The sequence below is a fragment of the Siniperca chuatsi genome, linkage group LG18 (assembly GCF_020085105.1).
Source record: "Siniperca chuatsi isolate FFG_IHB_CAS linkage group LG18, ASM2008510v1, whole genome shotgun sequence".
NCBI lineage: Eukaryota > Metazoa > Chordata > Actinopteri > Centrarchiformes > Sinipercidae > Siniperca > Siniperca chuatsi.
The window spans coordinates 20,062,054-20,076,905 of record NC_058059.1 but is presented as its reverse complement, the minus strand read 5'-3'; the positions used below and the strand labels follow the sequence as shown (position 1 = coordinate 20,076,905).

The 14,852-nt window shown below is 39.7% G+C and overlaps 1 protein-coding gene across 3 annotated transcripts in view; it reads right to left on the bottom strand.

The window, feature by feature from the left end:
* The window catches only part of si:ch211-127i16.2 (probable flavin-containing monoamine oxidase A), a 40,220-nt gene that overhangs the window by 18,018 nt on the left and 7,350 nt on the right, over nucleotides 1-14,852 (bottom strand). For all 3 annotated transcript variants that reach the window (XR_006375554.1, XM_044174783.1, XM_044174784.1), the window contains exons 7-8: nucleotides 14,128-14,212; nucleotides 5,094-5,194 (exon numbers count right to left, since the gene is read on the bottom strand). Coding sequence is in view for 2 of the 3 variants with exons in the window: in XM_044174783.1 (XP_044030718.1) it covers nucleotides 5,094-5,194; nucleotides 14,128-14,212 (186 nt within the window). In the remaining variant the exon portion in view is untranslated. The remainder of the gene's footprint in view (nucleotides 1-5,093; nucleotides 5,195-14,127; nucleotides 14,213-14,852) is intronic.

Sequence of the window (14,852 nt, the reverse complement as noted above, 5' to 3'; positions counted from 1 at the left end):
CTCTCCTCTGAAATGTTTTTTCGACAGAGATTAAGATGGTAGCGCCCAGTACTAAATTCACTCTTCCTCTCCCTTAAGTGGGGATTGTTGGTGGTTCTTGATGTCCTTTTAAATGAGCTGTTTGTATGCTCTGTGCACTTCCCTCTCAAGCTGTTTTCAGTCAAAACAGCAATGCTGCTTGCTTTAACCTCAGCTAAAAGGATGAGTGAAATGCACACGATTTCTGTTTGTCTAAACTATAGCGGGGCCTTGAGTGATGACTGTTGCACACAGTTACTTAAAAATTAACAAATATGTTGTTATATAATTTTATATTAATGCCATTGTTTTATTTATAGATGAGGCCATGCAAATTGCACCCAGTTCACTAGCAATTTACAGCACCAACTACCCCAAAATACTCTGACGAACTGAAGTACTTTCGGTAAGTAAAGATTTGGCACACAGACTGTGACCCCTCAGGATGGCTGCCATTGTTTCTGTGAAACGTAGGCTTTATCTCCACAGTGTTCGGAAAGAAAACAGGAGTCTGGGAGATTCTAGAATCTTAGATCTTGTGCCAATAGATGACCACTGGATGTTGTTTTGTTAGAGGACATCTCACATCACCTTGTGTAATTTGTACCAGAGTGATGGTCAAAAAACAAAACGTATTCGACCATTCACACTAGATCACCAACAGCATTATTAAACAATGGAGAGCAGTTAAATGGCCAGTGGCGTCACCCTGCCACTGTGCAGATTCTGACTTGTCTGCTAACAGCTGCCTTTTCATTTGGTGGGTGCTTAGACTTGGATGCATCTTAGTATCAAAACTTTTGCAGGCAAACAAAGTGCAAAAAAATGACCTAATTTCTCTCAGAACAAAATGTTAGGAAATATGGACTTGAGTGTTTCGATATTTTTTACTAAGGTAAGAGACAGGTTGTTTTAATAAATTCTTTTTAACATTCAACGGCACTGTGTAAAAACATTATTGCCACTTAGGCTCAATAAATGGCAATAACTACAACCAGATGTTTCCTGAAATTGAACAGTCCCCCACCACACTATGGAGGTATGTGACCCACTGCTTCATGCAGTTCTGCTTCCAGTCAATGACATTTGTGAGTTTTCAAGCATGAACAGCTTTTTTCAGGTCCTGAAAGTACATATCAAGGGACCTTGGCCTAGGTGAGAGGCCTGCAGATCAGTGGACTTTGTTCTGCTCCACAGCGGTTTTACAAGTTGCTTTTGCCCATGGCCAATGTGCTTCTTTACCCAGTATACTGACACTTACAATTGATGGCAAGGGCCAAGGTTTGTAAGGTATACAGCTGGAGGGACTGGGTGAAATTAGATCTGATTGTTAATCAGTGTATTCAAACAGATAGCCCTAATAAACTCAATTGAGTCGAGAGGGAATTGGGTTGGTTTTTCTCACCTTGAGATTGTAATTGTTTAATGGTTTTGCACAAAAGAGCCTACAACAACTCAAATGGTGAGGCCAGATATAATTAAAAATTTGTTCAAAAGACATACAGAAATCAAATGTGTTCACAGCTTTAGTCACAGCTTTGTCAAGAACAGAAAGAATCAGACTCTCAGTAAGAGTAAGATAGGAGCATCAGAGGGAAGACAAGATTGTTTTGTGGCTCTCTAAGTCATTAGATGGTTTTGTGACACGCACACTAGTGCGGTACAACACTTGTACGCAGCAGCAGTGGTGAGGCTCCCAGCGTGGCAGGTGCATGCACAGTTGAAGGCTGAATCCAAACGTTCGCCCACAGGACGTGCACACTGGGCCCTCAGTTGCAAATACTGTGACATGTTACTGTCAATTTGTGTTCAATATCAAGCCCATAGAGTATATTTACTTTCAATATATATTTGTGCTATGTATCTAAATTGTAACTGCGCTTGATATTCCTCCAGACAATTGTGGACTTGGACTGGTACTCCAGTGTATGTGCCTGTAAAGTCTGTGTGTCTGCAAGTTTGGGGAAGTCAAGATATTTGTATTCAGCCTAAGTCAATGTCGAAAAACGTATTAAGCATTGTCATTATGCATCATCACTGACAGCTTTATTGTCATGTGACTGTAATTTTGTTAGCAGAAAGGTCCCTGCCATAGATTTTTTGTTCCACTGTGAAAATGCTGAGGGAACTATATAGTGCATAAATGTAGACTCAGAATTTGGACACTCAAATAAAATGGCGGAGGGTAAATATAGTGCATTATATAGTTAACAGGGAGTGATTTCAGACACAGCCTGTGTGACCTTTCGTGTGTTTCTCCTGTGCATAATTACATATGATACTCTGCACCTGTTTCGTTCCGTATTTAAGCTCTTTGTTGTCAGTCTTAATTTCACTCTGCTTTTGTAGTAACCAGTGCACTGGTCTGTAGTATCTTTGTGTTTCTGCCCCTTCGCTCCTGTTCTCTGTTAAGTCTGCTTTAGGTGTATTCTCTGCGCTTCCCTCATTCATCGCCTACCATGTGTCAGGGAAATGTATACACTCACCCACACTGCTAACCTTCATCCCCTTAACATTCATCATGCTATTTTAGTGTGAAAGTGTTGCATGTTTCAGTCACATGAGCACCGCCTCCTGTTTTACACTTTACAGAAAAACACGTCATATCCAAAACTTTAGACAAACTACTAATTAACTCCAGACAGACACATAGGAAGAGAAGGAGAGTATCAAATAAAGCAATATCACACTTGAGGTCGTGCTGTTGTACTGAATAGAAAAGATAATCACAGCTGTGCTGATATTCAATACAACAGCATGACCTCAAGTGTGATATTGCTTTTATACAACAGTTCTACAAGAGCCATTTATTAGTTAACACTAAATAGCGACAACATATTATGATTTGTTTGTTCATAGTCTCTGTATGTTCATATAAAGCATCTCACCTATGCCCACTCAGTGCCAGGATGTCCCTCGCCTCCAGTCCTGCATCAGACAGTTTCTGTTTGGCAGTGGCTCTCAGGCTGTGGTTGTAATTGTGTGTGTTCCTGCCTCTTTGCACATCTTGGGTAACATGTGTGACAGCTGGTTTACTCCCAGGGGAACAGCAGTATAGTAGGAGCTGTCTGTCGCAGCTGTTACCCTCCTGGGCTGCAGATAGAGGGCATTTGCAGCAGGCGGAATTTTGCTCGAGTGATGCACCAGGCAGAGGGGATTTCCTCGCTCCTCAAAAATGGCGCCCCTCCAATTTTGTCTGTCTCTCTCCAGTGGGTCTTTATGATTTTTTGTTTCTTTGTTGAATGTCATGGTGAAATACTTTTCTGTGTAAATAAGTCAGGTTTGAGATCCCTATTCCCCTCTTTGCCTCTGTGTCCAAAGTGCAACTGAAACCTATTGAACCCGACCTTGTTCACTAAACCTTTTGGATTGTCTGGACTTAGTGTTGCAGAATATTCTAAGATGTGCTGGTCTTCAGGTGAAATTGGGGGGTGCGATGTTTTGTCTTACCCTGCCCTTCTAATCTCTGAAGCACCTTTGAAAACATTATTAGCTCATATGAATTCTGCATCCTGCATTAAATTCCTTGAACGGCTAACCGGAGGCTCGTTCATAAAACGATTTAAACCAGCCCCAAGCCCAAGCTAGTTGCTGATGCTGTAGAGCTCCCCTTAGTTGTCCGAATAGATCCAGAAAAGATTATATTTGGCTCGGTCTTCTTGATGGAATGAATGTTGATGTTTATATTTTTGAAACTTAGCCTCAGTCTCAAAAATATAAAAGCAGCTTAAAGCCCATGTTGTTTCTCTTACAGTGTTAGCTTCATTTTTGCTCTTCTCTAATTTGTCTCGGTCAGTTGATGTCATATGAGCACACCTGGAGGTTTGCACTGAAGGCTTCTTTCCTTCCCTTCGTCCTCCTGATGACCATTCATAATTTAACTCAAATGTTATTTGTGGAAATATGTTCATCTTTGCAGTGCAACGTTTGTTACAATCTAAGATAGATAACGGCCGTTAATATAATTAAATATAGTTAAAAGTCCCAGTGCCATTGCACTCATGGAATGCCTCTTGTCTAAGTACTTGATCGGAACTAACTGTTGTATAATAAACCATATTCTAGATCAGTGACCAATATTTTCATGTGTTTATCAGAATTCAAATGCATCTTGGCAAGACACCAATGCACAGGTCTAATAAATGTTTGCCTGAGCACTAATGATTTTGTGTTCATTACAGTAGGCAAATGTAATCTACTAACAAGGTGCACAAGCATTTTGTTAATTAATTGTGTGGTTGTAAAGTGCGAAATGGAAAAGATTAAACAAATCAAATTTAATGTGCTAGAAGCTCTTTTGTACAAAGTATTGAGATTTATAAAGAACTTGTGCCAAATGAGCCAAGTGATATCTGCTACAGGCTTTCTATTTTTATAAAATAGGTAAACCAATGCATGTTTGAAAACAGTTTACCCTCACTTCTGCTGGTGCCAGTGCTAGGAAACATTCTTGCATTTTACATGAAAGAAAACATTGCACACTTGAATATGATTTCGAATGTATTTCTGGTCATGGATGGCTGAAAACTACAACTTGTTTTGGTATTTTGATACAGTCTTGTGTGTGTATTATTCAAATTTAGGGGCCCATTTAACCAAATTTGCAACATGCAAGCTGCAATTTGCAACATGAGATCATTTCTTCTCCCGCTTATTTTAACAAATTTTACTAATCAAAACAAAAGCCGTACTTCCAACCCATGCATGAGCATGCTAGAGCCCTGTAGGACTCACACATGTATGTGCAATTTGCAAGCAACTATCAATTGTTGGAAAATCAACCCGTTAAAAATTCCAGTTTTCTTTATACTAAAAATTAAAATAGCTCCACGTAACAACCCCTTGCAAGTATGACCAATTTAATAATCTACCATAGCCAACCTACTTATCTATTCTACACGGATGTGATCTCTATAACATTATTTAGAGATAAACCCTTTGGCGAAGAAAAATATGTAAACGCTGCAACAACTGTTTAGAAGGCAAAGATATGTTTAAAATGATTGTTTTTGCATTTGTATTTTCATAATATTATTCACATAAACGTCTGTTGTGATTTATCTTCTGTAACTCACCGTCTGGTAGGTAATAATGAATTTTATCATGTGGCCCACTGGCATGTTCTGGGTAAGGAACTCTCTCTGGCTGGGCAGGGCTGGCTGGTAGTGGATCTTTGCTGTTGAGAAAACAACAGAACACCAACAGTTTAGTTCCATTTAATCCACCTTCCCAGTCTCACCTGGTGTAGTTTATATTACATGTAGGACAAATCAGTGCTTTATTTGAGGGACAGAGCAAAAGAGAAATAAAAATAAGTGAAGATGGACAGCACACTCGAGTTAATCCCTCTATTGACCAGGATGGTTTTATCTTGAATCACTGATAAATTCATTAATGGCATTTCTTGCAAAGAAATCCCCATGATCTAATACTACTCTGGCTGTTGCTATACTCCAGAGTACAAATCACAGCACTTACTGTACATCTGTAAAAGCTCCATCTCACATGATGTGATGGAGCAGTCAAGTAACTTCATCAGTATCGTTAGAGGTAGTGTATGTCACGCATGCAGAGAAGCCAGGCTGCTTCTGTGCTTCTTCTGTGCTGGCAAGTGAAGCGACATCTGGCCAAGAGCCAGCCTTTTAATGAATCAACCAGCGGAAGATGTGAAACATCATTTAGAAACTGTCAAGAGCCTGTCAGCAACCTCAAAATAATGCCCTTAATGCTAAACAAAATTGATGAGACCGAAGCAGTAAAATTGAAAAACAGTGACATGATAAGTGACTCCAAACTAATTTGACATGGTCACTTAGACGTTCAACTGACAGCACTGTACACATGACATAAGACCTGTCAAGTGGTGTCATATCCATAATGCCTTTCGTTCTGACACCAAAGTCATCTAAGTTGATAGCAGAAAATGCCTCCTACCTCATTATTTGTCAGGCAGCTACATTTTCAATGGCTAAATGAGACGTATTCTGGCATCTTATTCCTTTGAACACGAACGTGCTCTACGGTGACATCACTGTCATCCACTCTTACGTGCACAAATCGTTTGTGACACTTTCGTTTAACTTCATCACAACTCAGCATCACAGCTAAATCAAGATGACGTGAATGAACACGTTCAATGGGATGGCAGTTTATATAACTAGATAGCCTAACGTAAGATTAAGCACTTGAATCTGGTACTGTGTGCTCAAAAGGTGATTAGCTGATGAATAGGGACAGAGTAGTACTTGTAACAGACTTCAGCCATTTATAGCAGTGACAAAATAAGACTATTGTCATGCATTCTTTCTGGCATGCAGCAATTTCCAGACTTTTGAAGGCACCTCACTTTTGGCACCTCCTGAAAAGGTGGCCTAAATTACAAACCTTTTCCACTATAGGGCTTGGCTTCTCCACAGAATAAATACTGAGGATTTTCTCTGTGTCAATAGAACTGAAAGAGGAAAAATGATAAAATATCTCAACAGTCCGGTGTTTGCTGTTGGGTTGGCATACCTTCAAAGTGCACACACAAACATACAAAAAGGAGGCATACAGGACTTTATCTGATGCTGGTAACTAGAGAAAATAGCACAATTCTCCAAAAACCATGCTTATTATTAATTTATTTACTTAGGGGTTGATGAGGTCAGTGAGAGTGTAGCATATTCATAATTTAAGCCATGCTAGCAGTATGGTGCAAAAGGCAATGTTGGTCAGTCAGTCCACCACTTTCATCTAAACTGAAATATCTCAACAACTATTTGATGGATTGCCATGACATTTTCCACAGTATCCCTTGACTTTTCCTCTAGTGCCACTATGAGGTTGACATTTGTCTCTTTTTTTGTGAAATGTCTCAAGAAACTGTTGGATGGTACACACATTCATGTCCCTCTCAGGATGAATTGTAATGACTTTGGTGTTCTCCTGACTTTTCCTCTAACACCACCATCAGCTCAAAATTTACAATTTGTCCAATAATTTGGTAAAATACCTTTGGTATATACCAAATACTAATAACATTCCCATCACCCTCAGCTAATTAGCAAATGTTAGCATGCTAACGTGCTAAACTAAGATGGTGAACATTATACTATTATATTTGCTTAACATCAGCATGTTAGCATTTTCATTGTTCGCATGTTAGCTTGCTGATGTTAGCATTTATTTCAAAGCAGCACTTTAAGTGCAGCCTCACAGAGCATAGTATGGCTGCCAGGGAGCAGGTCTAATGCTAATAGCACAGTCATTAATACTTGACATGTAATATAAACTTAGGGATACTTAGTGTTTTATCAGCTATCAATGTTGATTAAAAAATTACCAAAACTCCACAACATTTACTACAACAGGCCATAAAGCTTTATATTAATTAAACCTTTGAGAACATTCTTTTCACCATTATGTTTTCCTCAAATACTATTGCAGGACTTTACATCAGTACCTTGCGTGCTAAAGAAATACTACACTTGACCTTTGCCAAGCTTCTAACCTAAAGAGTTAGGCCAATATGCTATAGTATGCTATACTTATATTTATTTATGTTTATATACATATTATTTGTGGTCCTACCACTTGGGCCTTTTAATATGCAGAGCTACACACATTTTGAGTCAGTTACATTCATTAATTTACATATTGTTATTGAAAACATAGTTTTATTTTTGAATTATATGAACAGTCTCCATGATGCGAATCAGTATCCTGAACCATTTGAGTCAAAGAGTCCCTGCTTTATAATTTGACCAGCGGATGAAAGGTGAAAGTCAAAAAAAGACCGGGTGTATCCTTGGACCAGACGTAGAGTACAGCAAGTGCCCTCTAAAGGATGCTGACACAATTCTCATCTGTGCCATTGTCTGACGTACTTTCATTTGACAGATTTCAGACAGCTTTTTGCATTACTCTAACATCTTTGGAGAACAGCTGGAAGTTCAAGAGTGTCTTATGGCTCCGGAGCAATGTGCACAACTGCTGGTTCCTGACCCTTAACATTCTGACTTCTAAGGACGCTGCTTCCCCCAGAGTGGTTTCCTCTCAGTCTTTTCATCGTCTTTCTGTCTGTTTTAATATTACTTTCTCCTTTTAAAATACTGTGGCATTTGATCCTCTCTCACTTCTTTTTTTGTGAACGCACTACTGGACAAAGTTGACCTTGCTTTCTCAATTTCCTCTGTCACTGACCTGTGAGTCACATCTGTGGTTGCCTTCAGCAAGGGGCTTCGAAATTTCCATTACTTTCTCACTCTGAACTTTTATCATAGCGCACAGGCACTTTCAGTGTCTTTGACTGTCAGAAGGATGAGGAAAGTGAAACACGAAAAGCCACTCAAATCAAGACATAACATCAAAGGGATGATGATTCAGAGATGCAGTTTCTGAATGGCAATTTATAAAGAGTGGTGCAAAGAAACTTTAAAAAGTATGAAAACAGCTAAAGCTAGCTAGAGCTGAGGTTTAGTTCATGGCTGTGCCTCTGTATGCTGTGAAATTGGATCATCTCTTTCATCCTGAAAACCCAATAAAGCAGCACGCAGCATATGATGTAACAACCTGTTGTGGTGGAGAAGAAGAAGAAGTAATTACATGCACAACCTCTTGCTAGGTGTGTGGCCAAGATCATATGAAAGGATTGTCAATGTTAAGAGTAAGAGACTTAATGTTCCTCCAATGTGTCAACAATTTGATCAAAACAAAGAAATAAGAACCTCTTATACCATAACTCCTGGCAGGTATCCATACAGACAGTCAATTCAAAAAAATGAGGCAAAAATGACATATGGATACCAAAAAATAAAAATAGCCCCCACTGTCATAAATCTGTTAGGCCATCAGAAAAAGACAGCACTATTCCCCAACCACTTAATCCAAATGTTAAAGATGGAGTCCTGTATCTATAGGCACGTTGCATCACAGATCCTTTATTGAATTACGTACGTAGCTCCTTGACACTTACTGAAATTGAAGGCTTGGTAATAGCAGCAGATACCCTCCCCCACCTCTCCATACACACAGTAGTTCCGACATTACTTAATAATTTCTGCTGTTGGTCTTAAAAAATAGTCTCAAGGAAGATGACCCTTTTGGCTAAAACTGCCCTCATTAGTTTAGGAATTCATTTAACTGTGGTTTTATATATTGGATGGCTTTTATTTCCCAGTGAACTAAACGGAGCTGGTGACTACTTATTTAAAATGTTTTTTCTCAATCAGCTTCTTATTCAAAGTGAGTACATGAACAAACTGTTATCTGCCATTACGGGCACATGAGAGATTTCTGTATTTGTGGTTTGTTTTCACTCTTCTCACTGGTTTGAAGTGGGCAGGCCTGTCTTGGAAAAAGGTGATGTCAGAATCTAGAAATGTAAGAATTGAAATCTGACAGTTGTTAGGTTGTTTGCTTATGCTAAATTTTCTAACTTTTTAGAACCCACACAGTGAAGTGTAAACCAGTGTGAGTATACCAATATTTCTCCAATATACCATGTTTTATTCTAGGGCTGTCCCTGGATCAGGACTTTCAGAGTCGACAGAGAAAGTGTGCGTCCTAGGTATGGTTTGGTTACACAATCTTAGCCACACCACGGAGCGTCTCCCCTGCTGGGTGGCTGACAGTGCTGTAAGCCGAACACGCATTCACACTGGACGGCAGTAGAGGAAGTTGTACCAGCGTCTGGTTCAAAAGTAGCTGCCGCCCACCATTAGCCTTTGAGCAGCCATCTGTAGCCAGCTAACGTTATCTAGTAAAGATGAAAAGGCATCCTTTCATTCATCATTCACTCTTCTGACGGTTTCTGTATTTGTGATGCATTTGCAAAGAAACATTACAAAGCCAGCCTGTTAAACTTGGCCAGCTTGTGCTGCATTCACAATGCCTGCAGGAATGCTAGTTTAGATGTGTTTTCATAGCCTAGCCTATTAGATGAGCTTGACCTCTGCATGCACAGCAACTTTTGCTCAGAATTAATGTTTCGAATGCTGCTTCATTTGCTCAGCACAAGTAAGTAAATGAAATCATTCAAAACACAAACTCCTTGTGTGCATTCGCCTGTAAGTTATTGCTAAATGCCACACTAATTACAACCTACTACATCCATGGCATCGCCTAATTCTATTTAGCTAGATGTTTGGCTGACTGCCACATAATATTCTTAACATGATTCATAAAATCAGTCTAACATTTGATTCTGTGGTCAGTTGTAGTTGACTAAGGTCTCTTGCCACCGTAGGAACAGTGGTTACATAACCTTCAAAATGGGCATGCGTCGTAGGTGTGCTCCAGTACTGAAACAAATAGCACTAATATTACACCTCTGGCAATCTGTAAACTTTGTCTGATGAAGGTGGCAGCATCTGGAGGCAACACCTCTAATCTACACACACACCTTCAAGTGCACACATAGGAGTGCACAACAGGAGTGAGGCTGCAAAAATGGGCCCCGCGCTACAGATATTGAGCATCATCGACAAATATCTTTTCTTGTAAGATGTCTGGTGTAAACGCCAGTGTTACGAGGTCACGCGTTTATTAATCGGTGGAAAAACTCTACTTCCATCGCAGTTAGTTTTGTGGTTCACTCATTTTCAGACAAGACCCGGTTTGTGAAGTTTACAGTCTGCCATGCTTTTGCTCCTGCATTGCTCTGTGTACAATGACGCAGCAAAAAAACAAACAAACAAAAAAAAAAACCACACAGAATTAGTGCTACGATTGACAAAATGCAAGTTGACTTGGGGTCTTCTTGACTGATGACTTGAATCATCAACTTTAGGGGGCAGCCCTACTTTATTTCCCAAACATTTACCACGCTCATAAAGGCAAAATAGCCAGAAACGCTTGTGGAAGAAAGCACCGTATATTGTGGACGAGTTGTGTTCAATTTGATGGACTTGTTTGCTTATGCTGCCAGAAAGACACCACTGTCAGTCAAATCTAATCAAACCACACCACACACAGTGGCGAAGCAGATTAATTGCGTTTTTGAGGGTAAAATGTTATTCATTTATGAAAGGGACTTATTTTCAAACTCTCTTTTTGATTGTTGCTGCTTTAGACACAAATCTTTAATAAGTTTTTTAAAGAGTTTTTTTAACTCTCTTAATAAGTAGAACTGTTATAGAGAAATAGATACACAGATGCAGTGTATCAGTCTATATGCTGGCCAAAAATTGCAGTACAGAAATGCCAAATATCTGTTAGAAGTCATTTAGAAATGGTGTCACCATAACAAAATCAGTCCACCAGAGAACCAGAGTTTTATTTTTCACTTTCATTTCATTTTGTTAAATGTCACACTAAGTGCATTTCTTGGTCACAATTCTTTGATAACCAAATTTAAAGGATCAATATTTTTTTTGTTAATGTTGTGTGTTGATGTTCAACAATCAATATTGGACCACACATTGTTACCATATTATATTTTTTTAGAAAATCCCTCTAATATCAATGCCAGTATTGGTCTCAAAACTCCATTAATGTCAGGCTCCACACAGAAATGACAAGCTTTAGAAGAGAGTATTGACCATGGTATGCCCTTTTGAGATTTTAACCTTTTCCACTGGTGAACAAAGCTTTGCAGAGCCACATTTGCTACATTTGCCTGCTCATCAACACTTGCTATATGAGGAGAGAAAAAATACTCACAGATAGCTTGATTCATTTCCACAGAGTTTAAATTCAGCAAGATAAAAATCACATAGCGTTAGTTATCTTCACAATCACTTCAGCTCCCACTTCGTGTTTAATCCCTAAATTAGGCTCCATTAGTTTCACTCACAGCACACATACTGGCCTAGAATCCTGGCTCACGGTGTCAGTTGGCAAATCAACACTAATGCACTTCTTACCTGTTTTCTACTAGTGTCAACAAGGCTCTGGACTATACCGTGAGTGGCAGATGTAATAGTTTCCTCACCACTGCCCAAGCCTGCTGTCATTACAGCAGCTCCTCCTCCATGAGAAGATAGATGGCAACATCAGATAGAGTGTTGCTTGGCTGCCTGTCAAGTTTGCTTGCAATCAAATAGAATCCCCCATTTAGTTGGTTACAACGACTTCTGCAAGTGACGTCAAGAACTTTAGCTTCACCTTCTTAACAATAAATATCCATACACATACCCACACAGACACATATGTGCACACACAGCTAGACAGTTAGCATGCTCTGCCAGGGACGTCCTACTTGACTAAGAGCCTGAAAAACACATTGAAACTAAATGCTGATTTAGTAACTGCAGAGCTGTCTCTGTTACTATCGCTGAATGTTAGACTGTGCACCTAATTACATTATACTCCAAATGCATGTTGTGAAAGCTTAATTAGGAGTTTTGTTTTCTATATATGCAGTCTCAGAATGAATATACATGGGAACCTATTTTCCAACTAAAACAGCCGCATTTTCAAAAGTCAACACATGGCCAAAATTCTCATTTCAAAGCTCATCCTTTTCATGCATAGCAATCTCATATGCAGTGAAACCAAACAGTTCATAAATCATTGAGGTGAGTGAGAGGAGTAGTAACAAAAAAAGGGGGGGGGGGGACTGACGGAACTCATTATAAAAGATGGATGGATGAATGGGGAGATAAATCCAGGAGCCAAGAACAGGACAAACGTGATCTATTAGGGAATACACAGTTCATATCCAGCATTTGCGTTTGTGTGTGTGAATGCAGTTGTGGTGTCTTTTGATGCCAAGCACCTCTTGGACCCTCATTCATCCATCTACCCATTCATTGATTCAAAAAGTGACTTGAGAATTAATTAGGACCGTCAGAAACAAGCATCTATAAAAGAAGAGCCAAACATGAGAGGCTGTGGGTACTGTGAACAGCGTTTTACACTTCGAATGTCCAAGGGAGGCTTGGAATCATCTAGAGTCACTATCATCATTCCCACTGTCTGTGTTAAGCTCTCTTCCACTAACTGGGAAGCTGCTCAGGTTTACCCACTTCCAGACAATTAAAACGAGACATGTCACAGAGATGACTTCAAGCAGCAAACCTCTTTTATTTTTCCCAACTCCTTTTGGGAGAGATGACATCTCAATCACTGGCCTGACTTTGGCTTTTGAAGTCCCTGTCAATCCCCACACTGATTTAAGGCCAAAGTGTGGCACTGTGGCGTCCAAGCCAGAGCAATCCATGCTGCATAATTCAACACTGCGCTCAAACCTGTCTCATTAAGGATCCTGGCTATGGTCCATGGCTCTGGGTATGAGGCTTTGAGTGACAGATCTGTTGCCAGCTTAGTACAAACAGACACAGACCAAGAATAAGCCTGAGCTTCAGATTCAGCTTCGGCCCCTCTCAAGCCTGGCAAAAACCAGCACCGACTCCAGTTTTAGTATGTGTCCGACATGTGACAAGCACCAACCAAACTGCAAAAATTTACATCAGTCCTAACTCCAAGTCACTACTATTTTACCCTGCAGTTGATTGCAAGTTGGAAAGCAGGGGTTCTATTTTCTGACCAGCAAAAACAAAATAAAAAGTGGATTGTACTCAGGGGTTGGATATGTTTTCTCAAACTCACTTGCACAACATGTCAAATGCACATGGCTGGCCACACAGTCTATAGTAAACACATTATATTTTCAGTAATGTATGCTGTTAATTAAAAAGACTTCGAAGTTTGATTTTCAACATGGCATGTTTTTAAATGCTGTGTTAGTTGGTTCAACGAAAACTTTCTGGTTCTTGTGAACAGCCAAAAAACACTTTACTGCAGGGGTCCATATTTTCCCCCCTTGGTAGCTCGATTGCAGAGAGGTCGGTAATGACGTGTTTGTCACTTTCAACTTCCCACCGCCGACCATAACGAATGTCACATCAGCCCCCAGTTAATGTTTTGGCCTTAACTCTTGCTCTGCCTCAAAATCCAATCCAGGCAGTTCCTCAGCCCAGGGCCCGACCTCAGACGGAATTTACTTCAGCCAAAGTGACTGCCACAGCCCAGAGCCAAAAAAGATTTAGGAAAATCAAAGATTCATCTGCATGAATGCACAGTTTGCCACATTTGACTGACGTGGTGAGAGAGGAGGATATTTGCCTCCTGCATCAGTGAGAATTTCATTTAGCAAGTCGGCAGAGGTGGGAGACGCGCACTGACCTGCCAAATGAGGGGGGCAGGTGATAATCACAGCTCTGCACAAGAAGTTGTTGGTGGCGGTCGTCACCCTGGCCCACTCAGCATCCTGTTGAAACATATACACAGAAATACAGCTTTATTTAATAAGCAAGTTACACAGATTTGCTAGTACATTACATTACATAACATAGTACATTCTTTGGGGTGGTGGAGCTATTTATAAGTGTAATTTTCTGACTGATGTTGGACACAATATATTTCAAATATAGTATGCACAAACTGGAGTATTTAACTGGAGTTATTTCTTCTTTCTGATAGCTGACCCCTTATTTTCATAAGTGCATGTTTTAAATTACATTTACCTTTTTGGAGCCAAATTCTGCATACATTAATGCAGACATGTTTTGCAATATGTTTATACATAAACCTTGACCATTTAAGAAATCAATTCACGACACGCGCCATTAAATGTCATATATTTCCCGACATGCTACTGTGTTCATTAAGCATGTATGTAACAGCAAAGGAAAAATTGCTTCTAAAGAGATATTTATACATAGTTTTATAAATTAAACTTATTTCTTTCTATCAGATTGTGATTTTATGGATGTGGATTCTGACAATCTGCTGATAGAAGGAGATAGGCTAGTAATTTATGCAAATTACATGGTAAAATAAACTTTAAAAGGTGTTCTACTGTCTATCACTGATTTTTGAATCGCTGCAGACAGCCTTGCCCTTGCAGC